Below are 25,963 nucleotides of genomic sequence, written 5' to 3' on the forward strand. Positions count from 1 at the left end.
GCGGGGGAAGAGTGCTCCTCGCACCTCTCTCCATCTTTCTCTATTACTCCCTCCATCTCATCTACTCTCTCCTCCCATGCATCTCTCCTCTCATCTCCTCTCCTCTCCTTCTCCCATGGATCTCTCCTTTCCTCTCCTCAGTCTTCCCTACCAGACTTATGCCCTCTCTCTCCCCTCATCTCTCACTCGCTCTCCCTCTCTCTCTCCCCCCCCATCTCTCACTCGCTCTCCCTCTCTCTCTCCCCCAATCTCTCACTCGCTCTCCCTCTTTCCCTCTCCCCATCTCTCACTCGCTCTTCCTCTCTCTCCCCCCATCTCTCACTCGCTCTCCCTCTCCCCATCTCTCACTCGCTCTCCCTCTCTCTCTCCCCCCATCTCTCACTCGCTCTCCCTCTCTCTCTCCTCTCTCTCTCCCCCATCTCTCCCTCTCTCTCCCCCCATCTCTCACTCGCTCTCCCTCTCTCTCTCCCCCCATCTCTCACTCGCTCTCCCTCTCTCTCTCCCCCATCTCGCTCTCCCTCTCTCTCTCCCCCATCTCTCCCTCTCTCTCGCTCTCCCTCTCTCTCTCCCCCATCTCTCCCTCTCACTCGCTCTTCCTCTTCTCCATCTCTCTCTCTTTCTCTTCCTCTTCTCCATCTCTCACTCGCTCTTCCTCTTCTCCATCTCTCACTCGCTCTTCCTCTTCTCCATCTCTCACTCGCTCTTCCTCTCTCTCTCTCCCCATCTCTCACTCGCTCTTCCTCTCTCTCTCCCCCATCTCTCACTTGCTCTTCCTCTCTCTCTCTCCCCCATCTCTCACTCGCTCTTCCTCTCTCTCTCCCCCCATCTCTCACTCGCTCTCCCTCTCTCTCTCCCCCATCTCTCACTCGCTCTTCCTCTCTCTCTCCCCCATCTCTCACTCGCTCTCCCTCTCTCTCTCCTCTCTCTCTCCCCCATCTCTCACTCGCTCTCCCTCTCTCTCTCCCTCATCTCTCACTCGCTCTCGCTCTCCCTCCCTCTCTCCCCATCTCTCCCTCTTCCTCTTCTCCATCTCTCTCTCTCTCCTTTCCTCTCTTCCTCCCCTTGTTTCCTCTCCCAGACTTCCCTCCTAGTCTTCTGTCTTCTCTAATTCTGTACTCTTTCTCTTCCCTCCTAGTCTTCTGTCTTCTCTAATTCTGTACTCTTTCTCTTCCCTCATCTCTCTCTCTCTCTTTCTGTGGTGTACAGTGCTTCTCGTCTCCGCCCCTCCTGGTTCTCTCCCGCTCCTCCTCTCTCCTCTGCGCTCCTTCTCTCTCCTCCTCTCCTCCTCCTCTCCTTGCTCTGTGATTAGCATTTCAAACAGGCCTTGTTTTCTTGTTTTGCTGCTGAACACGGTGTTTGTTTTGCAGCGTCCACAGCCTGGCAGGTGGTGTGTCAAAACTAGCAAGATGAAAAGTCTTTGTTTGGGATGGGGGGGTGGGGTGCATATTTGTCTAACCAGCTATAAATTGACTGGGCAACACAACGCTTTTGCTGCTTTTAAGAACCAGCATGACAGATTCTCTGGGAGGTAGAACCCAGCTGTGAGCAGCCATCTTCAGAATGTATTAAGCAGTTTAATGCATACCACTTGTCTACATATTTACTACTGAAAAAAGACCTGTTTATTTAGAGACGTTAGTAACACAGCGTTTACCAGACACTGTGCCATTGCTCATGGGCTTCATTTGCACCACTCTGACCCCAAATCAACAATGCTACAATATTAGCAAACATATCAGTCCAGTTTCCTGATGATTTTGTTGAATAAAGGGCATTGCGTCTGTTCCTCAGGCTCGTCACACAAGCTCTCAACAGCAAGAGTCAACATGATGTCATAAGTGCCATCAGGAAATTACCTCATAGTCCCACATATGGCTTTCAGATGTCCTCACTGATTGGAGTGTGTTGTGACGAGTTTAACTGTCTGTAATGGCCTCATGGTCCAGTGTGTTGTGATGAGTTTAACCGTCTGTAATGGCCTCATAAGTGTGTTGTGATGAGTTTAACCGTCTGTAATGGACTCATGGTCCAGTGTGTTGTGTGTCCTTGTGTTTCTAAGCCGACTGTGCGTCCAGAACGTCCATCCAACTCAGTGTCTCTTCAGCGCCCCGCCACTCCTGTTAACGCCACTCCTGTTAACGCCACACGCCACTCCTGTTAACGCGTCACCTGTGGAGAGGAGAGAGAGAGAGAGAGGAGAGAGAGAGAGGAGGAGAGAGAGAGAGGAGGAGAGAGAGGAGGACAGAGAGACTTTGACTTAAAGGTTCCTTTGTTGACAGTCAAAAAATGAAACCAGGTAATATTAAAACCAACCCATAATAAAACCTCCCTCCACCCCCCCACCCTACCCAAACTCACATCCACAAAATATTCAAAAACAAATTACCAGAAATAAAAAAAAAATAAAAAAAAGAAAACAATCAACCAGAGAGACAGACCAACCATCAGTCACCCATCATACGGCTTAAAAATTGAACAGTAATTCCCCTCCTTCATCCAGTGCACAAATACAACCCTCAACCCCCCATGTTCCATTAAAAGACTCAAGATCACCCATTAGCTGATAATACAGATAGGACAGAGAGAGAGAGAGAGAGGAGGACAAAGGAAGGACAGAGAGAGGAGGAGAGAGACATAGGAGGACAGGACAGCGTTAAGTGCCAGACAGATGTGGGGAGTTTAACTTTGCTAGAGACCCATTTGGCCGGCTGGCACCTCGTCGCATCGCAGTGACCCGCTCACCACTACTCTGCCACATTCAGCTCCCACTCACCGCGGGGAGATCCTGACAAGCTCCATAACCTTCAGAGCAGAGTAATTATGAGGTGTCTCTCTTCCCCTCAGAGCGAGAGAGTGAACAGACGAGAGAGAGAGAGCAAAAGATTTTTTGTATAAATAAATGAGCGACTATGGCTGAGAGAAGGAGAGGGAGGGAAAGAAAGACAGAGAGAGTGGGGAGGAGAGGGAGGTGGAGGAGAGGTAGAATGTGTGAGGAGGAGGTGAGGGCAGTGGGGAGGAGAGGGAGGTGGAGGAGAGGAGAGGTAGAATGTGTGAGGAGGAGGTGAGGGCTGAGCTCCTCTAGTGCTCCTCTGTTTCAGCTCCTCCACTGCTACTATTCCAGAGCTCTGAGCAGGCAGGACGGCGTCTCCTCAGCCTCTACCACCAGAGGAACCCCTCCACACACACACACACACACACACGGGGCAACCGTGGCCTACCGGTTAGGGCTTCGGACTTGTTACCGGTTCGATCCCCGACCAGTGGGAACAGCTGAAGTGCCCTTGAGCAAGGCACCTAACCCCCTCACTGCCTTGAGCTGTGAAAAATCTTTGCAATCAGAAGCACGTGGCGTTTAGGAGGCATCAGGGCTCGGAGGTGAAGGTTGGTCTGGCAGCATCGATCCCGCTGAAGTGAGCGAGACAGAGAGAGAGTGGAGCTCCACAGACTGCTTTGCTCTGCTGAGTGGAGAAAACCGCCCGAGTCCAGCAGGCTGCCCATTGCTTTGGTTTCAGCTGTTGTCATGTGCTCATGCACAATGTAGCATTCCTATTGGTATTGGACAAATCGAAGAAAGAAAAACTAAAGAATCTTTCTGATGTCTGTTTGAAAGTGTATTGTGAAGACGAATACTCCAAAGGCACTCTGTGAACACAGCAGGCTATCAGGTCTTGAGGTGATCAAAAAGACAAACTATGACCAGATCCAGAGAGCGTTTGCTAACTGAGCCTCTGTGTCCTTCCCACAGTCCTTCTGCACAGTTGCAGAAGGACTGTGGGAACCTGGCTGCACCTGGCTCCAGGCACGCCCTAGACCTGCCCCCCCGGCTAGCCTATAAGTATAGAGCATCACAGTCCCGCCCACAGCCGAAATGCGGTTAGGCGCCGGAAGTAAGATTCCCATTCATTTCTCCCATTGACGTTTTGGAAAAATCCGTATCTAAAGAGTTTTACAGCATGTCTTAGGCTAACCAGCTACGGCATAACTCATAAGCATACAACATATAATTTCGAGTGAAAAAACGAAGAGAAAATCCAAAAAAAGGTACAAGACTGTGTACATATTTTCATTTCCGAGCGAAGGAACTACTCATCCCATAAACCACCGCGCCTCACAGAATAATATAAGCAAGGACGAACCGGAGCGCCATTTGAACAATTTCCAACCGGCGACAGCATGTGAACCCTTTCCTCCAAACAGTGATTTTTATATAGTGAACAGACTTTCCCCTAAAGATGGCAGCAAAGATGGCAACATTTCCAGAAAGGTACTGGCTTGATGAAATTCATTCTGGACTCTCTATCCGACCACATAAAGACCTCGGGATACTTCGGTTTGGCTTTAGGGACCCTCCCCTACCACGTAAGTGTAATGTTGTTTGGAACTGTAGAAGAGGTATAAAAATAGCGTTTTGTAGCGGCGAAATGACATGCCCTGGTCACTTTCAGGCTAACGAGTTTTGACTAAAAACGGTAAAATCAAACTTTCTCAAAACACATCCGAATGACATGATTTTGATGTCAACTCAACGTATGTACTCCCAATCATCCGTAAATTGATCTAAAGTGCATTTTACTCCGGATAATTCCTTTAATAGCAGTTATTTCTGGAGTAATCGTGTAAATAATAGTGTTTTGATATTGAATTTTATATTTATCATCGTGTATTTTATATCGTGTGTGTGTGAAAGCGGTTAACGTTAACGTTAGCAACATGGTGCAGTGCTTCGTACCTGACTGTCATTCTATGCATGGACTGGTGCATGGTCTGCTCTTGGACCACCATATTCAGTTAATTAATTTGTCAACGTCAAAGTCAAAGTCAAAGTCTGCTTTATTGTCAATTTCTTCACATGCCCAGACATACAACAGTGTTACCCATACATTGACTTATTTGTGGCGGCCCACCACAATATCAACATTGACCATCACACAATGATTTTCCAGATTGTACTAAATTGTGCTTAAATCTGGTTAGCATCATAACCACGCTGTGCTAATTTGTTAAAAACTTACATTGAAGTTAATTCTGCAAACCTACCATCACAAATATAATTTAATTCTGTGGGAAACACTGTACAAAGAGATCGAAATTACGTTTCTCACTATCCCACGGTGAAGACAAGACATATTTTACCAATTAGGTCCACAGACAAACATAATAACATAACAATAAAAAGTAAATAAGAAGGCACATACAATGAAGAAATAAGAGCAGCAAAATTGGGTTGAAATTGTGCAATTGTGCATAGACAGTCAATATAAAAGTCAGGCCAATAAATGGCTGAGGTAGTTCTGTTTGACCTAAGTAAGCAAGTGGCATAGTGGTGCAAGTTATGTAAGAGCAGCAGAAGTGTGTTCAGAAGTGTTTTCAGGACAACAGGACAACAACAACAAGTTGCAAAGTGTGCAAGTGTACAAGTGGAGTAGTGCAATTGCCAAAACAGCCATTGTGGGTCCAAAGTCCAGGATAATTTGCCGTGAATTATTACACAAAATGTTCATTAAATGCACGAAGAAGTATTCCTAGGTTAATAATTGATATGAATCATACAGTATGAAGGCCACAGTAGCCTAGTTAATGTTAACTAGCAGCATTAACATTACCAACCTCCCTGTTTAACTCACCACAACTTTGTAGGTCTTGTCCCTCATGCTGGCCCTTACAAAACACACAAGCTGACACACAACAGTCAATAATGTGACCTGATTTAAAATGGCTTTCACCCCTTTGGACACTCACTAAAACATAATATATTTCATACCTGTGTTGCAGCATGTAGGCTAATGTTAGCTGCATTATGTAATGACATACAATGTCGGAAATGCTAAAGATTAGCCTGTCGGCTACCTGAAAAGTTTGAGTGTTTAAACTAACATTTACAGTGGTCTATTTGATATGGTACTGGCCCTGACTAAGTTCGTGTGATGTATAAACCACAATCTTTGTTGATACAAGTACCAATATTCGTCAAGAAAGTTTTTAATCACATTAAGATTTTCGCCATAGGCAGTAAAAGACTATGCCATCTTTGTCAATAATTTTTGCTGAGAAAGTTTCAAACTATGACCATAACGGCCTTTCCACCAATCAGAGGCATCACTGTGGGATTGTGGGATTGTTCAGGATTGTGAGTAATGAAGTACTTATCCAAGACATCGCAATTAAAAGACATTTATCTCAAAACAAGGTTAGTGCCCCATGAGCTTTTGGCGTCTATATGAGCATATACAATCGCTTAGTACAGCCGTAGCTGGTTTTAAGTCTACCATGTGCAGTTACGTTTTTATGGCTTATACCCCAATTGTCAATGGAGAAATTGTATTGAATTCTTACTTCCGGCATCGGCTGTGGGCGGGACTGTGATGCTCTATACGTGACGTGCCTGCGTACTTCCTCTTGATTCCTTCAGCGTGACTGATACACTTCAACGCAGCATCTCGTGATGGATATGAAGGGGAACTCTTGCGAAAACATACCTTCAGCTGGTTTACTCAGCTTACAATGGTTATTCAACTGGTTTTGCTTGTCGTACCACCTCAAGCTGGTCATTTTAGTTGGTGTTGCTGGTCTACATTGCTGGTTTTTACTGGCCATGCCAGCTGATGTTGGTCATTCTACCAAACCAGCATGACCATCTTACACCAACAATGTTAAGCTTGACAGGCTGGTCACCAGCATGACCATCTTACACTAGCTGTGTCCCACATGACAGGCTGGTCACAACAGCATGACCAGCTTCCTCAGATGGTCACGCCAGCATATCCAGCTGGTGGCCTAACCAGTTACACCAGCAAAGATCAGCAATGGCTGGAAGAAAACCAGCAAAAGACCAGCTAAAACCAGCAAAGACCAGCTAAATCCAGCTATAAGCTGGTTTCTAGCTGTTTTTTTCAGCAGGGAATAGGAAGCAGCTCTAACTCACACAGTCTACTCCAACAGGAAGCAGTTCTCCTAAATGAAAAGTGCTGTTGTAATCAGATGACGCTGATGATGTCGTCTCTTGTGCGTCTCCCTCCTGCTCCTCCTCCCTGATGTTAATGTGCTGTGAGAGATAGCATCTGCTTAGCATGAGCTCGCTGTACAGCTGCATGGGCCGATGGAGACAAAGCAGTTCTGTCCAGGTTGTCTGAGAAGAAACATACACACACTCATACACACACTCATACACACACACACATACACACACACATACACACACACACAGACACACACACACACTCTCTCTCTCTCACACACACACACACACACTTTCTCTCTCACACACAACACACACACTCTCTCTCACACACACAAACTCTTTCTCTCTCTCTCTCTCTCACACACACACTCTTTCTCCCTCTCTCTCACACACACACACAACAGACACATTTTCTCACACACACACTCTTTCTCTCTCTCTCTCTCTCTCTCTCTCTCTCTCTCTCTCTCTCTCTCACACACACACACACACACACACTCTCTCTCACACACACACACACAACCTTGGGCTATCCATGAGATCAGGGCTCTGTGGCCTGCAGGAGCAGTCACTGTGCTGCCTGTCACCGCGTTGCGATTCCCTCTGACATGTGTGGACAGGCCTCACGGTAAGAGAGCGCTCGCTCCCTTACACACACACACACACACACACACACACACCTCACGGTAAGAGAGCGCTCGCTCCCTCACACACACACACACACACACACACCTCACGGTAAGAGAGCGCTCGCTCCCTCACACACACACACCTCACGGTAAGAGATTCGCTCGCTCCCTCATTCTCCACATGTCCCATCAAAGCAGCGCTCCCTGAACAGCCATCACTTTCTGAAGGATAAAAAGGCCATCGTCTGCAGCTGCCACATAGGGTCAGACTAATGACCTATTCAAATAATGTCCATTATGACAGGAAGCCATTTGTATGATGGTGTCTTTGCAGTGTGCGAGCACAAGTAGCCTATGGTCATATTCCTAATATGCCTCTTTATGATGGTGCACAAGTAGCCTATGGTCATATTCCTAATACGCCTCTTTATGATGGTGCACAAGTAGCCTATGGTCATATTCCTAATACGCCTCTTTATGATGGTGCACAAGTAGCCTATGGTCATATTCCTAATACGCCTCTATGATGGTGTCGGTAGACATGGAAGTAGCCATGTGTGCATAAAGAATAAAAAGGGTTCCTTTCTTCAACAAGGAAGTCAATGGGTTCCTTCTTCAGGTCTAGTGTTTTTACACAAGATCTGACCGCTTTTTGTAAAACTTTAAAACAGATTACTTCCTTTAAACATTACTACTGATTACCATCAGGAGACCAATTGCAAACAGAAGGGTGTGTATTCTCATAAATACACTGCACAATATATCCTTAAGGGTTATTTAAACATTCCTGTTTTTACCATTATGAACATGAAACATATTAAGCGACACCTCAAATGCGCAAGAGGGCTGATATGTGATAATTGGACTGAATATATAGATAAATGCAAACTATAGAGGATTGAATATATAGATAAATGCTAAACTATATAACTGCTAAACTATAGAGGAGCACATACAGGGAAGAGATCCCAAGATCCCTCGTCCATGCTCATAGCAGTCTAATACTCAGGTCCCTCGTCCATGCTCATAGCAGTCTAATGCTCATAGCAGTCTAATACTCATAGCAGTCTAATACTCAGGTGTCAATTCCTAAAATAGAAGTCACACATGGAAATGCATTAATTAAAAAATGAAATATTGCTCTGTGATTTGTGTAGAGTTATGGAACCACTCGCATGTATCTCAGTTCCCAGTCAGGTTTTGCAGTAGGACTTGCATTACCTCTAACTCTAATCTCCCAGATTAGCACCAGATTAGCACCTGATTGCTGAAACCCCAGGGATTCTGGGAAACAATTTGCACTCCTGAGTTCCTCTCTAGACTCTGCTTTTGTGAAATTCCAAGGCTAAGTGCCGAGCGTGTGTGTGTGTGTGTGTGTGTGTGTGTGTCTGTGCATGTGATGCCTATTAGTAAAACAGATGCTCTTAGGGCCTGTCCACACGGAGACGCTTTTTAGGTTAAACCAGAGGTTTTGCTTCGTCTTGGCCGAGCGTCCAAACAAATCCTGTAAACGCACTGCCCGAAACCGCACTTTTCTGAAACCTGGTCCCAGAGTGGAGAAATCTGAAACCGTAGCCCGTTTGAGTTCGTTTAGACAGCGAAACCGCACATCCTGCTTGCGTATCGATGATGTCATCGCCACACCTCAGCTGCCCTGGACTTGCACTTATAGTATTGCCTAACAATACTAGTAATCATACATGACATTACCTACGATTACACTCCGTAAGATAAATATCACAACTGGTGCTGCGCAGTGCCGATAGCTTATGACTTGGTGGACTGAACACTGTTTTTCCCGGTGTTTTTTTATGCATTCTAGCTACTGTCAGTGACGCGAGAGAACTTAAGTTATTAGGAAAGTGCGGTGTAAGTTTAGGCTACATTAATTTGTGCGTAGTGCCAGTGTCATTCATTTATTTTACATGTCTTACAACATATATACTGTACATGCATTCACAGTCGAGTGAAATCAGATATAAGCATACAAAGACGCTTAGAACTCACGTTAAGCCGATGGTAGTACACTGAATGCGAATGCACGATTTGATGCAGGCAAAAGTATTGACTGTTACTAACGAAGGTTTTATAGCAATATTATAAATGTGGCGACAGAATAGCCTAGAACTTGGGTAAGCCTTGCGTTTAGTAGCCTAATTGCGGTGATAGCCAAAACTAATGTGAATCACGGACTATCCTAGAACCAAAGAAAGTAAAGGTGATTAGTAGGCCTACCTGCATTAGCCAAATAAAGGACGGGACTGCACCCTTCACAAACCGTAAAATAAAGTTTATTAGTTTTACAGTTGGCTACAGTTGACAGTTCACCATCAGTCCACACAAACAATTCTGTAAAGACACAGTGCCACCTATAGGCCTGGGGTATGAAGTAACGTGTTGGGTCGTGTTGAGATGGATCCGTTTGGACGCAAATATTCTTGATACAGTTCCAGGGAAGACGGAGGAAAAAAAGATCGGTTTGGTACGTGTGGACTAGGCCTTAGAAATGCTATCTAGGATTCCCATACGCTCTGGAATCAGCCATTTCAGCATTGTCCAACTGTGTTAGATAATACGTTAAACTTCAACAGAGATGCTGTTTACACAACCAAGCCCCCAAAACTTGCAAACTACTGTGTGGTGCCCATTTGCTAGCATTGGAATCCTTATGCTACATCCACATCCATGCACACTAGATAATTACAATGTGTCCACACTGTTGCCTCGTTCCAATTAAAAGGCCCCTGAGTTGGAGGCAGGAGGGGAGGGGTGGGGTGGGGCAGAAGGGGTGGGGCAGGAGGGGAGGGTGTCTCACCTTGGTGGTTTTGACCTTGTTCCCAAAGATGCAGGACCAGCCGGTGAGATCGGGCAGCACACGACACTCCTCGCCATCCAGACAGGGTCTCATCTTGCACCACCACTTCTGACGCACGATGGAGGCTAGACACGGGACACGGGGGAACACAGTCAAACGTTTAGCCTCCACTGCCCTCACCCCCCCTCCCGCTCCCCTTCCGGCTCTGCCTCTAGCGCACTCGTACTGGACCTGTACCACTCCAACCCCCACTCCTCCACCCACTCCAACCCCCACTCCTCCACCCACTCCTCCCCCCACTCCAACCCCCACTCCTCCACCCACTCCTCCACCCACTCCAACCCCCACTCCAACCCCCACTCCAACCCCCAGTCCTCCACCCACTCCTCCCCCCACTCCTCCCCCCACTCCAACCCCCACTCCTTGGAAGATCTATGGCACTGACCCCTGCCCTGTCCATGGGCACACGCCTCGCAGGGTCATGGTAACGGGCAGAATCATTTCCCCCTGAAATAGAACATTGTAGAGGCGTACTGACCCGCCAAACGGCAGGCTAAACCGGCCAAACAGCCCGGCGGACAAATCCCCACGGCCGGCATCTCAGTAGTCCTGAGCTCCGCTCAACTAGCCGCAACCTAATCACACGTGAAGGCTTACATGCTTACATCTAAAAACAAAAAAGGCACGCGTGCAGAGAGGAGTGGAGGAGAGGAGGAGAGGGGAGAGGAGGGGAGAGAGAGGAGAGGAGTGGAGGGGAGAGAAGAGGAGAGGAAGGGAGGGGAGGAGAGGAGGGGAGGGGAGAGAAGAGGAGAGGAGGGGAGTGGAGGGGAGGAGTGGAGGAAAGAGAGGAGAGGAGTGGAGAGGAGAGAGAGGAGAGGAGGAGTGGAGGGGAGGAGGAGAAAAGGAGAGAGAAGAGGAGAGAGAGGAGAGGAGGAGTGGAGGGGAGGAGGAGAAGAGGAGAGAGAGGAGGGGAGGAGTGGAGGGGAGGAGGAGAAAAGGAGAGAGAAGAGGAGAGAGAGGAGAGGAGGAGTGGAGGGGAGGAGGAGAAAAGGAGAGAGAAGAGGAGAGAGAGGAGAGGAGGAGTGGAGGGGAGGAGGAGAAAAGGAGAGAGAAGAGGAGAGAGAGGAGAGGAGGAGGAGAAAAGGAGAGAGAAGAGGAGAGAGAGGAGAGGAGGAGGAGAAAAGGAGAGAGAAGAGGAGAGAGAGGAGAGGAGGAGTGGAGGGGAGGAGGAGAAAAGGAGAGAGAAGAGGAGAGAGAGGAGGGGAGGAGTGGAGGGGAGGGGCACTGAGTAGCGAGCACCAGAGCCTGTGGTGGAGAAGTGGGGCTTGAACTCGCCGCCTCCGAGGGGCTGTCCGGAGGCCGCTGCTTTCTCTTCCTCCATCTAGAGCAGCTTGACTAAGAGGATGAAACGGAATGCTCCAAGAGAACCAAACTAACCGTCACAGGCACACGGGTGGCAAGAGCAGCAGTGCAAATCTCCATTACAGTGCACATTAAAGAGATGATGAAGAAACACACACACACACACACACACACACTGCTGAAATGGTCATGAATAGTCAATATCTTCTACAAAGTAGAGTCGCAGTGCTTCCATCAAGTACAGTCCATTAAGGCTACTGGACCTTGGAGAGGAGTGGGGACTGATGTAGCCCGATGACGAGAGTGACACAAATGCATGTTGAGAGGCGCAACGGACAAGACGACCAGTCGGGGAAAAGCCTCGTGCATGTGGGAGAGTCCTGCTGAAGTTCAACAATGCACTCTGAGGTACAAAGCCGTGTCAGAGTTGTTCCCTAGCAGGTTGTGAACGAGGCAGAGATAGTGCCCAACAAATTCTTTCTGGAGTGAGTGACGCAAGCTCTCTTCTGGCAGCCGTGGACAGCACGTGAGCTCCAGGGAGAGCGGAGAAAACAAACAGAATATGGGAGAAAAGATGACTGAAGTCACACAACAACAACACTGCTGTTTCAAGTCAGCCTGGCCATTTTGGAACACTGGGATGTGGATGGCTGTTCACCGCCAAACGCGCCAAACACTCAATATTCAGATACACTATATACATGATTATATAATCAAAATCCATATTCAGATACAGTATATACATTATTATATAATCAAAATCCATATTCTAACTAATTGCAAAACACTGAGAGAAAAATATTTCTTTGCAAGATAAACCATGGATTCATTTGAATGCATGCTCTAACTTGTGGGGCAATCCTGCCCCCTCCTGGACATTTCTGACAGGAGCCAGTCAAGTAGACAAAAACTGAATAATCTATTAAACTAAAACTAAAGAACTCTTCCTCTTGAAGCATTGATTTCCAAATCCCTATCTGTCCATGTAAATAGATAACGTGATTTACCTCCGTCAATGTTGTAAATAGATAAGGTGATTTACCTCCGTCAATGTTGTAAATAGATAACGTGATTTACCTCCGTCAATGTTGATATTATTACAGATGAGTGAGGAATAGGAGTTCAGAGGCAATCAGATAAGATGAGATAAGATCAGATCAGATGAGATCAGATCAGATGAGATCAGATGAGATAAGACCAGATGCGATAAGATCAGATCAGATGAGATAAGACCAGATGAGATAAGACCAGATGAGATAAGGGACTAAACTCCCAGTAGGTACCTTCCACGCAGGAGGGCTGGGCGAGTGTGGTCCCTGCCACGTGGCCAGGTAGGCAGGAGCACTTGACCGTCTGCGAGCGTTCCTCCATCTTGTTCCTGTTGCAGCAGCGGTGGGCGGCCACCACCTCACAGGTCCCGGGTTTCACCTGGGACAGACCTGACACACACACACACACACACACACATTCAGACACACATACATGCACGGTCACACGCACGCACACACACACACACACATATTCAGACACACATATACGCACACACAAGCCAAATAAACTTCCCATAACTTCAAAATTGTACTACATATCATGAATGGTACTCCCAAAAGGTGTTATTTTAGGGCTATACGTCTTCGTGCATGTCTATTAACAACTCATTGCCATCACCGTGAAGCGTTTATGAAGCGTTTTTTGAAATATCATGCCCTGTGGATGATTCTGGCATTTTTATAGCTAGAACAATAAGCTTTCCCATTCATATCATGTTTCTATTGTTGAAAATGTTGTTTCACTAGGTTTTTACGTGGGTTAGTCCAGTGGTTTTCAAAGTGGGGGCCGCGAGGGGGTGCCAGGGGGGCCTCAGCAAGTTGGAGGAAAAAATAAAAGCAACAAATAAATACATTTGAAACATTTAAAATATACTATATCTCTGGTATTGTTCCGTCACCCCTCAAATCAGCTGCAATAACCCCCATTCTCAAGAAACCTGGAGCTGACCCCAGCAACTTCAACAATCTCCGCCCAATTTCCAACCTCCCCTTCCTTTCAAAAATCCTGGAAAAAACAGCTGCTTCTCAGATTCATGACCACCTCTCCCACAATAGTCTCTATGCTCGGGGAGCAGTGAGGGGCTACACTGTAGGTGCCTTGTTCCAGTTCCAATCAGGTTTCCGTCCCCTCCATAGCACTGAAACAGCTCTTGTTAAGATAACCAATGACCTCCTCACGGCTGCGGACTCTGGACTCTTAACTATTCTCATCCTCCTGGACCTGAGTGCGGCTTTTGACACCATTTCCCACACCATTCTCATCGAACGACTAGCCTCCCTTGGATTATCTGATACACCCCTGCACTGGTTTAAATCATATCTTTCTGGCCGTACTCAGTTTGTCCAAATCAAAACTTTCAGATCCCACTCTTCCCCCCTCTCCTCTGGTGTTTCCCAAGGTTCTGTCCTTGGACCCCTTCTGTTCCTTATCTACCTTCTCCCTCTTGGCCATATTTTCCGTAAACATAACATTCAGTTCCATTGCTATGCAGATGACACCCAGCTCTACCTATCCACTAAACCTACCACATCCCTCCCTCCCATCTCTCTATCCAACTGTCTTCAGGAAATTAGATCCTGGTTTTCCCTAAACTTTCTCAAGCTCAACAGTGACAAAACTGAACTCCTCCTTATTGGCACCAAATCCATCCTCTCTAAAATAAATGACTTCTCCATCTCCATCTACAATTCATCTGTGTCCCCCTCCCCCCAGGTTAAGAGTCTGGGTGTCATCCTAGATAGCACTTTGTCATTCCAGTCCCCACATCAATGACATCACTCGGTCGGCATATTTCCATCTACGTAATATCTCTCGCTTGCACCCATCTCTCTCCCCCAACAGTGCTGAAATTCTGGTTCACACCCTGGTCACCTCCCGCCTAGACTACTGCAACTCTCTCCTCTATGGTTTACCTGACAAATCTATCCATAAACTACAACTGGTCCAAAACTCTGCTGCCCGCATCATTTCCAGAACCCCCTCCATCAGTCACATAACACCTGTCCTGCAGCAACTTCATTGGCTCCCCTTCAAATACCGCATAATTTACAAGATCCTCCTCCTTACATTTAAAGCTATTAACAATCTTGCTCCTCAGTATCTTACTGAGCTCCTCCATATCAAGACACCCATCCGTTCTCTCAGATCTTCTTCCTCCATCCAGCTCATCCTCCCACCTGCTCGTCTGGTTACCATGGGGTCTAGAGCTTTCAGTCACTCAGCCCCCCCACCTCTGGAACTCTGTGCCCCACTACATTCAACACTCCACGTCCATAACCACTTTCACATCTCACCTAGAAACTCCACGTCCATAACCACTTTCACATCTCACCTAGAAACTCCACGTCCATAACCACTTTCACATCTCACCTAGAAACTCCACGTCCATAACCACTTTCACATCTCACCTAGAAACTCCACGTCCATAACCACTTTCACATCTCACCTAGAAACTCCACGTCCATAACCACTTTCACATCTCACCTAGAAACTCCACGTCCATAACCACTTTCACATCTCACCTAGAAACTCCACGTCCATAACCACTTTCACATCTCACCTAGAAACTCCACGTCCATAACCACTTTCACATCTCACCTAGAAACTCCTCTTTTCAGACAGGCCTACTCTCTTTAATTTTTTCTTTCTTTCTTTATTTTGCTCTTTTTTATTAATAGTATTATCTTGTTATTTTATTGCTTGTTTTCTCTGATTGCTTGTTTAATGGATTGAATGTTTTATTGTTGATTTTGTAAGGTGACCTTGAGTGTTCAGAAAGGCGCCCATTAATAAGATGCATTATTATTATTATTATTACTATGAGGGTTGTTATACAATGGCATTATAATAATGTGACGCATATCTAAACATTATATTTCCCATGATAATGACTGGGAATAATAGTAGAGTGATGGCTCTCATACAGCAGAAAGCCCCAAATGCAATTTCTACACACTGTATGCTCCATCGCAAAGTGTTTGTGGCTAAAATAATTATTAGGATTAGCTTAATGTATTTTTACATTTGCCGTAGTGTTGTCGATGGGTTTAATAACACATCACGGGGGTCCTTGGCCAGAACCTAGTTGTATTTGGGGGACCTTGTCGTGGAAAAGTTTGGGAATCCCTGGGTTAGGCCACGGCACATCCAAATAAGTACCCTTACCAACTCACAGGCCGTCAGTCTCCATGGATAACATGGGAAAACTCGACCCCCTACCTGGTCGGCCAAATATATTTTCATCTTCCTAAAACTGTTTTTCCATGCCTTACCTCCATAAATGACTGTTTAAACACAGATATTTGTGCATTTACTTAAAATACATGGTTACAGCCTGCCGGGACGATTGAAATACTTGTTTCAATCGTCCCGACAGAGACATATGTCACTATAGCTTGTTTTGCTTTCCATGTATACAAGCATGTGATATGAAAGTCTGGAATTGTGGAGAACACTAAACGGTCTACTGAATAAGCATTAAGTCGAACCTTTAAATGAAAAACACTCATTAATAATGAGCTATACTGTCATTAAGAGCAGTCCATAGGCCACTATAGTGAGCTATGTGATTATAGAGCAGTCCATAGGACAATATAGTGAGCTATGTCATTAAGAGCAGTCCATAGGCCAGCATAGTGAGCTATACGGTCATTAAGAGCAGTCCATAGGCCACTATAGTGAGCTATGTGATTACAGAGCAGTACATAGGACAATATAATGAGCTATACTGTCATTAAGAGCAGTCCATAGGCCACTATAGTTAGCTATACCGTCATTACAGCTGGTATGTCAGGCTTCCAAGAAATAATTGACATGCACCCAAATGTAGTGGATCCAATACAACGCTAACTTTGCTTTGCAATACAATTATTTGAAACAAAGTAGTAGTTTTTAGAAACATTAAGGGAATGTTGTTGGTATGGCATCAAACTGAAGACTAACAAATGATGACCAAATGTGTCCTCTTGTTCTTGTGCTGGTCAGTCATGTGATAACTGGGGTGAGAGAGCCACCATGTGGCTTAAAGACACACTACAGAATAGGCTACAGCATCTGCTTAGCCCCATAGACCCACATTCAGCCCCACGTATCATAGAGGTGCTTGCACACTGCCCAGACAATGGCCGACAAACCCCAACATTCTAAAGGTGTACAAACCCCAACATTCTAAAGGTGTACAAACCCCAACATTCTAAAGGTGTACAAACCCCAACATTCTAAAGGTGTACAAACCCCAACATTCTAAAGGTGTACAAACCCCAACATTCTAAAGGTGTTGGGGGCAGCCGTGGCCCACTGGTTAGCACTTCGGACTTGTAACCGGAGGGTTGCCGTGGCCTACTGGTTAGCACTTCGGACTTGTAACCGGAGGGTTGCCGTGGCCTACTGGTTAGCACTTCGGACTTGTAACCGGAGGGTTGCCGGTTCGAACCCCGACCAGTAGGCACGGCTGAAGTGCCCTTAAACAAAGGCACCTAACCCCTCACTGCTCCCCGAGCGCCGCTGTTGTTGCAGGCAGTTCACTGCGCCAGGATTAGTGTGTGCTTCACCTCACTGTGTGTACACTGTGTGCTGAGTGTGTTTCACTAATTCACAGATTGGGATAAATGCAGAGACCAAATTTCCCTCACGGGATCAAAAGATATACTTATACTATATATACTTATATTTATAATGTTGTTATTCAGGTTCTACTGTAACTAGACTATGCAAAACTCCGCTAAACCCCCTTTGCCCCCTGGGTAATACTATACTTACTTATACCAAAGATTCTCGAGCTCTGTTCTAGAATCTTTGGTACAGACTGCCCAGACAATGGCCAACAAACCCCAACATTCTTGTCAAACTTGTCAAATTCAAACAATTCATCAACAAAAACCAACAGACAGTGCACAGTGACCCAACTGTTGGTGTGTGTCGGGGCAGTGTACAAGAACCTTAGCCTTCACTGCCACTCAAGTGCTTGAGAGCCCCTCCGGTCCTAGCTGTTTAAATGAAGGATTCTGAGGCAAGTGAAAATCACAGCAGAGCAGGCTGCAGATGTAAATTAATCTAAGGCTGAATCCCATTTCTCTCTCTTACCCCTTCCCCTGGCCCTTACACTATAGCTTGTTTTGCTTTCCATGTATACAAGCATGTGATATGAAAGTCTGGAATTGTGGAGAACACTAAACGGTCTACTGAATAAGCATTAAGTCGAACCTTTAAATGAAAAACACTCATTAATAATGAGCTATACTGTCATTAAGAGCAGTCCATAGGCCACTATAGTGAGCTATGTGATTATAGAGCAGTCCATAGGACAATATAGTGAGCTATGTCATTAAGAGCAGTCCATAGGCCAGCATAGTGAGCTATACGGTCATTAAGAGCAGTCCATAGGCCACTATAGTGAGCTATGTGATTACAGAGCAGTACATAGGACAATATAATGAGCTATACTGTCATTAAGAGCAGTCCATAGGCCACTATAGTTAGCTATACCGTCATTACAGCTGGTATGTCAGGCTTCCAAGAAATAATTGACATGCACCCAAATGTAGTGGATCCAATACAACGCTAACTTTGCTTTGCAATACAATTATTTGAAACAAAGTAGTAGTTTTTAGAAACATTAAGGGAATGTTGTTGGTATGGCATCAAACTGAAGACTAACAAATGATGACCAAATGTGTCCTCTTGTTCTTGTGCTGGTCAGTCATGTGATAACTGGGGTGAGAGAGCCACCATGTGGCTTAAAGACACACTACAGAATAGGCTACAGCATCTGCTTAGCCCCATAGACCCACATTCAGCCCCACGTATCATAGAGGTGCTTGCACACTGCCCAGACAATGGCCGACAAACCCCAACATTCTAAAGGTGTACAAACCCCAACATTCTAAAGGTGTACAAACCCCAACATTCTAAAGGTGTACAAACCCCAACATTCTAAAGGTGTACAAACCCCAACATTCTAAAGGTGTACAAACCCCAACATTCTAAAGGTGTACAAACCCCAACATTCTAAAGGTGTTGGGGGCAGCCGTGGCCCACTGGTTAGCACTTCGGACTTGTAACCGGAGGGTTGCCGTGGCCTACTGGTTAGCACTTCGGACTTGTAACCGGAGGGTTGCCGTGGCCTACTGGTTAGCACTTCGGACTTGTAACCGGAGGGTTGCCGTGGCCTACTGGTTAGCACTTCGGACTTGTAACCGGAGGGTTGCCGTGGCCTACTGGTTAGCACTTCGGACTTGTAACCGGAGGGTTGCCGGTTCGAACCCCGACCAGTAGGCACGGCTGAAGTGCCCTTAAACAAAGGCACCTAACCCCTCACTGCTCCCCGAGCGCCGCTGTTGTTGCAGGCAGTTCACTGCGCCAGGATTAGTGTGTGCTTCACCTCACTGTGTGTACACTGTGTGCTGAGTGTGTTTCACTAATTCACAGATTGGGATAAATGCAGAGACCAAATTTCCCTCACGGGATCAAAAGATATACTTATACTATATATACTTATATTTATAATGTTGTTATTCAGGTTCTACTGTAACTAGACTATGCAAAACTCCGCTAAACCCCCTTTGCCCCCTGGGTAATACTATACTTACTTATACCAAAGATTCTCGAGCTCTGTTCTAGAATCTTTGGTACAGACTGCCCAGACAATGGCCAACAAACCCCAACATTCTTGTCAAACTTGTCAAATTCAAACAATTCATCAACAAAAACCAACAGACAGTGCACAGTGACCCAACTGTTGGTGTGTGTCGGGGCAGTGTACAAGAACCTTAGCCTTCACTGCCACTCAAGTGCTTGAGAGCCCCTCCGGTCCTAGCTGTTTAAATGAAGGATTCTGAGGCAAGTGAAAATCACAGCAGAGCAGGCTGCAGATGTAAATTAATCTAAGGCTGAATCCCATTTCTCTCTCTTACCCCTTCCCCTGGCCCTTACTTTTACGCGTTCACGTTCAAGTCTGGTACAATGCATCAAACGGCAAAATTTATGTTAAAAATTGTACATGGTCCCTAACAAATCAAATGAATAAATAAATAGCCTAGTGGATCGGTAAGGTCACATGGGGAAAGACTGCCTTACAGCACATGCAGAGCTTCTTTGATGACACTAGCTGTGGCTAATTGGTATATGCAAAGCTGCCTGGAATGACTCCCTACTGGGTGAGACACAGACCCTCTATGGGAATCATGACCTGTGGGCACCCTCCGTATGGCTTTCATTACTTTAGGAGTCAATGAAACTCCAATTAACATGAAAGTAGAATTAGCAGGTCTTAGTCTTGTTTAGGAACCAAACTGAAAATCTTCCAGATCCTGGTAATTTTGCTTATTTATTTTTTTGTATTTCCACAAAACAAGAAACTTTCACTTGCAAGATTTGCCAATAGAACAAGAAGATTTTCACAAGGTCAAAAAAATCAAGTCTTAAATCAAGTGCAAACATGTCTTGTTATAAGCAAACAGAGCTAGTGCGGAGCTGAGCGGTGTGAATATCCCGCTCCTCGCTTGCTCACGCTCCGCACTAGCTCTGTAGGCAAATAATAGGCAAATAAGCATGCATTTCCTGGCAGACACATCATCCTAATATGATGATCCAGTGCACTATTAGACGGCTTCTCGTCAGCAGGGTACACGCTGGAATTTAGACAGCACAGCACAGCACAGCACAGCACAGCAGCATTCCCATCCTCTCATTTGACCCTCCACTTCTGTAATGGTAACCCGACCCTGAGCTCACGCAGGAACAACAGATGCAACTAATACCACTTCAACACCAAAAAAATCATGTACTTGTCAACATGTTTCTTGATCAACATTGTCCATTTTTAGCCACTAACAAAATGTTTCCAAATAAGAATATTTAGGTTTCCAAAGTTGGAATACTTACTTTTAGAGACAATACACGGCCATTCACCTGAGGATCATTATGCATTTTGTTTATGCACCTGAGGATCATTATGCATTATGTTTATGCACAGTGCAAATTACTGCATTTGTAGAGGTGACCCCACGACCACGTCCAAAAAAACTAAAAACTCAAATCAATACAGATGCTTAATACAAACACTTTAAACTCAAGAGAAATCTTGGTTCTAAAGGTTACACTTGGGATCATAGTCATCCGTGTGCATGCTGAGATACATATTCATTTTTAATGCTTCAATAGATATTCATTTTTAATATTTCACTAGATATTCATTTTTAATGTTTCAATAGATATTCATTTTTAATGTTTAGTTTAATTTAGTTTCTAAACCACCATGAGCAGCAGAGACTTTGAAAATCTTCTTTGATATTGAACTACGTTTTACTTTCATTTTTAACCTTAAAAATATTTCATGATTTCACATCTTTCCGCATTCAAAGTTCACACAATTTTCTTAATGCTTTTTAAATGATTAATTCTCTAAATTCTTTCCATCAACTTCACTGAAAAACAATAATGATCCATCCGGGTCCATTTGCAAAGTTCCCCAGGAAACTGGTTGAGAAGAAACAGTCCTCGTTGCAAGGACAAACATGTTTTTTTCCTGGAAACACGCAAAGGTCCCAGAGGGCCATGCAGGGACACGCAGACTTCCACTACGCCTCTAAAACACATATAGCCAGAGTCTCCACAAGGCTGGAAGCTCTTCCAAAGTCTTCTTTTTATACTTCCTCTCTGGTGCTCTGAGACACACTCTCTCTCTCTCTCACACTCTCTCAGCACTCACTTCCTCCTTGTTGGTGCCTCTGACTTTGCCCTCCTCAAGGTCGTTCCCAAATCCTGTTCTACCAGTTCATAACATTATTATTTGATTTGAAGAAGCTTTAGGTTTCCAAAGTCCAAATCCTGTTCTACCAGTTCATAACATTATTATTTGATTTGAAGAAGCTTTGATGCCTCTCCTGATGCATTCATTTCCTGATGTATTCGTAACCAATACAAATTTGGAGTGTGCAACATTTTCTTCTTGTTTCTCATCACCAGAGGTCAGCACTTTGTTAATAGTGTTTAGGTGTGTGTTACTTCCTGTATATACACATTTCCTGTATTGGCCAGTAGTTAATGCTTTAAGTGCTACCCATTGCTAACCTAATAGTGTTTCTCATGTTAAGAGCCACAAACGCTCATTTGGCCCTAATGACCCTTCGTCTGATTCCTCTGTCCCCCGGGGGCGTATGCTTTAGCTCTTTAGAGGCCGCCCAGTCTAACGAGGCCAGAGGGGGTTGACTGGTGTGGCTCGGCTGCACGGGGCTCACCTGATGCTCCCACGGCACTGCGGTTGCCGGTGGACACTGGCGTAGCGAAGAGGACCAGAGAACAGGTGAGCAGCAGGCCCGCCCCCAGCAGCCTCGTCTTCATCCCCAGCAGCCTCGTCTTCATCCTGCCTGCTGGACCAGGGAGAGTGAGGCCAGTTCATAGATCATGGAGAATACAGTAGAACACCAGGGAGAGTGAGGCCAGTTCATAGATCATGGAGAATACAGTAGAACACCAGGGAGAGTGAGGCCAGTTCATAGATCATGGAGAATACAGTAGAACACCAGGGAGAGTGAGGCCAGTTCATAGATCATGGAGAATACAGTAGAACACCAGGGAGAGTGAGGCCAGTTCATAGATCATGGAGAATACAGTAGAACACCAGGGAGAGTGAGGCCAGTTCATAGATCATGGAGAATACAGTAGAACACCAGGGAGAGTGAGGCCAGTTCATAGGAGATCATGGGGAATACAGTAGAACATGCCACATTCATCTTCAAAAGGGGCTCAGAAGTTTAACAAAGCAGGACTATACACCCAACTTAGTTTGTTTACAAGACTGCATATGTAACACAAATAAGAAGCAGTCCAAAATGTGCACACTGTCTAATGACATGTTACTTTATAAGAGACACAACACAGCTCTTTTGCCTCATTTGCAAATTCATTCTGTTGTTACACAGACTTATAATACGTAGAATGAAGTCTTTGACATTGCCTAAACATTCCCAGAACGCTTGATATTACACTATGTAGTCTAACATTGTTGATCAGGTAGGATCATGATTATTTGAGTCTGTTTTAGAATGAGTAGTACCGTCTTATATGGCACAGAATGTTGATGCCCAATGGCATAGATGTCAAATTCTCCATCATGATGCTTTAAATAGGGAATGGTTGGGATTGCGTGCATAGTCTGTTTTTTACTGTGGTTCAGTCATAATTAAAGTCACCATAAATGGGTCTCAGGGGTTTGCTAGTATTCCAACCGTCCCTGACCTGTTTTATCTATGACCCGTCCAAATCCAGTGAGGCTTGGCTGCTTCTAGGTGAGGTCACCATGGCAACTCAGAGGAAGACCCTGGGGAGGACAAGACCACCACAGATTACGGAACACAAGCCGGAGTGGTATAAACGACACAGAGGGGTCGGACATCGGTGCTCTCAGAAGATCAAACAGTTAACATGGTGTATGTAATTACACAAACGTAGCATTCCCTTTAAACATATCTGATCCTAAGTGGCTGAAATGAATCACTTAATTAAACCCACTGGCTGAAATGAATCACTTAATTAAACCCACTGGCTGAACACTGGCTGAAATGAATCACTTTATTAAACCCACTGGCTGAAATGAATCACTTTTTGAAAGAAAGGAAAAAAGGAAACAACAGCAGAAATAGAAACAACAATAGATGTTGTTATTATTATCATCATGATACTTTTAGGAAAATGCTTGTTATTATGATCATGATACTTTTAGGAAAATGCTTGTGAAGAGATATTAAAGATAAATACATGTAAAGCATCAGTTTAGATGACCCATTGACACATGTGGTAGGAAGGAAAAATGAACTACAGCTGACCTCTCAAGCAGCCATTCAACCCACCGCTAAACCACACCACTGCTAAACCACACCACCGCTAAACCACACCACTGCTAAACCACACCAACGCTAAACCACAGGACTCACACAACATCGCTGGGATCTAAACACACTGGTGCTTAATTCCTACAGAGAAATCAGGACAAGGCTGGCCTTCTGTTCCCCTTCATTTGAACAACCGACACACAGGACAATAGGTGATCACACTCCCACATCTCCAACACACAGGACAAGGTGACCACACTACCACATCTCCAACACACAGGACAATAGGTGATCACACTCCCACATCTCCAACAGGCACAGAGTTGCAGATGCTCCTCTCTGCTCAGACATCAGGAGGATCGACTGGTTTTATTTCTAACCATCTGTTCCTTGACAAGGTCCAGGTGCAGATCATGCTTATGCAGAAATGCAGAAATGATCTTGTGTGAAGAGCATCACAGGGACACTTTAAGAGTAATGCTACAGGCCAATAACGGAATAGTCCAAAAATCAGATGGATAACATACTGAAATAATATATTATTTTAAGAATTAAAAGTCCATATTTTACAAAGACCAGAATATTGATGCTACTTTGTCCTTAGTCTGTTAGATTCCAGTGTGTGATATACCCAAACTAAACCCTGTAGCCTATAACATTTAAGGAATAACAAACACAAACATTAAAATAAAATAACCAATCTATGCATCTTGTAGCCTAATACAATATTTTAAAACGAGTGTGGGCCTATAACAAATTTTTTTTGAAATGAATGTGCACAGGCAGCACAGCACACTGTAGGCTACACTTCACTTCAGTAAGACACACTTTAAATCCCTACATGCATGCTATGAAATGTTTTGGAAAAGTCAAACATAGGCTATAAGATATGAGAACACTATAATTCAGTGTCACAACATACATTTTAAAGTTGACCTGATCAATTTTGCAGCTCATGAATGCACATTAAATAACAACAGGCATCGGCGCATAATCTTCGTTGATGTTCGTGTGCTCTAGTTGCTTTATAACGGTCTGAAGAGCTTAAACTTAATGTCAAACTTAACACCTACCTCTGTTATGAATCACGAAAGCAATGCAGCGTCTTCTTTGGGTCACAGTTGTTTGTTTAACTTACGATTTCAAATGGTCTCACAGTATACCAGATTAAAATAAAAAGCAATTTCGATTATGTCTTGCTTTCAAACTATAAATTGTAGAAAAGAAGTTGTCAATATTCCGGGAAAATGTGTTACCGTTTCAGACGAGATGGCACCGTAGCGCGGACACCGTTTCAGCGAGAGGTCAAGCTACTTAATCAATAGTCTACCGGGCGAATGTTTCGGCTGCAAAACTTCCCTGAGTGTTTAGCCGCGGGTTTGCAGTGTTCCTGATGACACCAGTCACGTCACGCCCCTGTTTTCATCCACGGATCTGGCCGCAACAAACAAGAAAGTGATCAAAAATGCAGCCCGACTGAAAAGCAAAACATAGTTGGGAAACAGTAGGCTATACGTAATATGATTTTGGAGTTAAGATTTGGTATCCTAAAAGTTCGGAGTCTGTCCTGGCGAGGACGAGCGATCTCCCGGACATAAACTCGCTGTTGGACTCTAAGTCGATGACATTGTCTCAAAAAGCCGGCTTTCCCCATCACTATCAAAATTAATCAAGACACCATCTGTTCCGTGGCAGTAGCAGATCCCTTTCATTAATGCGGGAGATTACACTTGTCACTGCATGGCCGTGAGGACGGAATCAACATCATTTAGAGCGATGCGATTTCTGACTGAAACCGGGGGAAATGTTTGCTTTTTCTAAAAAGTTGCTGAACTGTAGACAAGTCACTTTATCACACTGCAGTGTATGATAACTCAGCATCCCCGCTGGACTTGATTTGAATGCAAATACTCTGAAAGCCCCCTCCCCCGACCCCAGTAATGAGTTTTAAACCATGAGGTCTTTATTGATGTCACTTATGAAGATGTTAATTCTTTGCCCTAATCCTTCCGGCTTAATCTTCCCAGCCAAACAGAGCCTCTGCAGTATCGCCTCTGCGGTATCCTGTAAAATTAATGTATTTTCAGGGTCTGTGAGATGAAGCAACTGCTAATACACTTATGATCTGTGCTGTTGACTGACGGCAGGTGTTGTTCAAATCTACCCTTGTAATGTGCAGAACATATGTTTGCATAGCCACCCCACCCACCCCACTTGTAATGTGCAGAACATATGTTTGCATAGCCACCCCACCCTACACCACTTGCATGGAGGTGTCAGGGACAAACAGTGCAGCATCCTCTAGAATTTCCACAAGCAT

The 25,963-nt window shown here is 45.1% G+C and overlaps 1 protein-coding gene across 5 annotated transcripts; it reads right to left on the minus strand.

Moving 5' to 3' along the window:
* Positions 1-1,599: 1,599 nt before the first annotated feature.
* On the minus strand, positions 1,600-25,028 carry LOC121714240 (chemokine-like protein TAFA-4). Of its 5 annotated transcripts, none has more exons than XM_042099527.1 (6): positions 24,717-25,028; positions 23,051-23,132; positions 22,051-22,163; positions 13,048-13,203; positions 10,403-10,527; positions 1,600-2,169 (listed from the first exon to the last, which is right to left on the minus strand). In XM_042099527.1, the coding sequence occupies exons 3-6, from the start codon at positions 22,151-22,153 to the stop codon at positions 2,158-2,160; spliced, it is 396 nt and encodes a 131-aa protein (XP_041955461.1). In that variant the 5' UTR covers positions 22,154-22,163; positions 23,051-23,132; positions 24,717-25,028; the 3' UTR covers positions 1,600-2,157. The 5 variants fall into 5 exon arrangements, with proteins under 5 accessions (XP_041955461.1, XP_041955459.1, XP_041955458.1 ...); XM_042099525.1 differs by having other exon boundaries at positions 22,051-22,179; XM_042099524.1 differs by having other exon boundaries at positions 22,051-22,182.
* Positions 25,029-25,963: the final 935 nt, after the last annotated feature.

The sequence above is a fragment of the Alosa sapidissima genome, chromosome 7, assembly GCF_018492685.1.
Source record: "Alosa sapidissima isolate fAloSap1 chromosome 7, fAloSap1.pri, whole genome shotgun sequence".
Taxonomy (NCBI): domain Eukaryota; kingdom Metazoa; phylum Chordata; class Actinopteri; order Clupeiformes; family Clupeidae; genus Alosa; species Alosa sapidissima.

Excerpts from the sequence above, each read along its gene's own strand:
- LOC121714240 (XM_042099523.1), bottom strand. The coding sequence starts at position 13,330 with ATGGGAAGTTTATTTGGCTTGTGTGTGCGTATATGTGTGTCTGAATAT. Across the intron at positions 10,528-13,047 it reads CCAGCCCTCCTGCGTGGAAG|CCTCCATCGTGCGTCAGAAG; the intron begins GTACCTACTGGG and ends TCCCGTGTCTAG.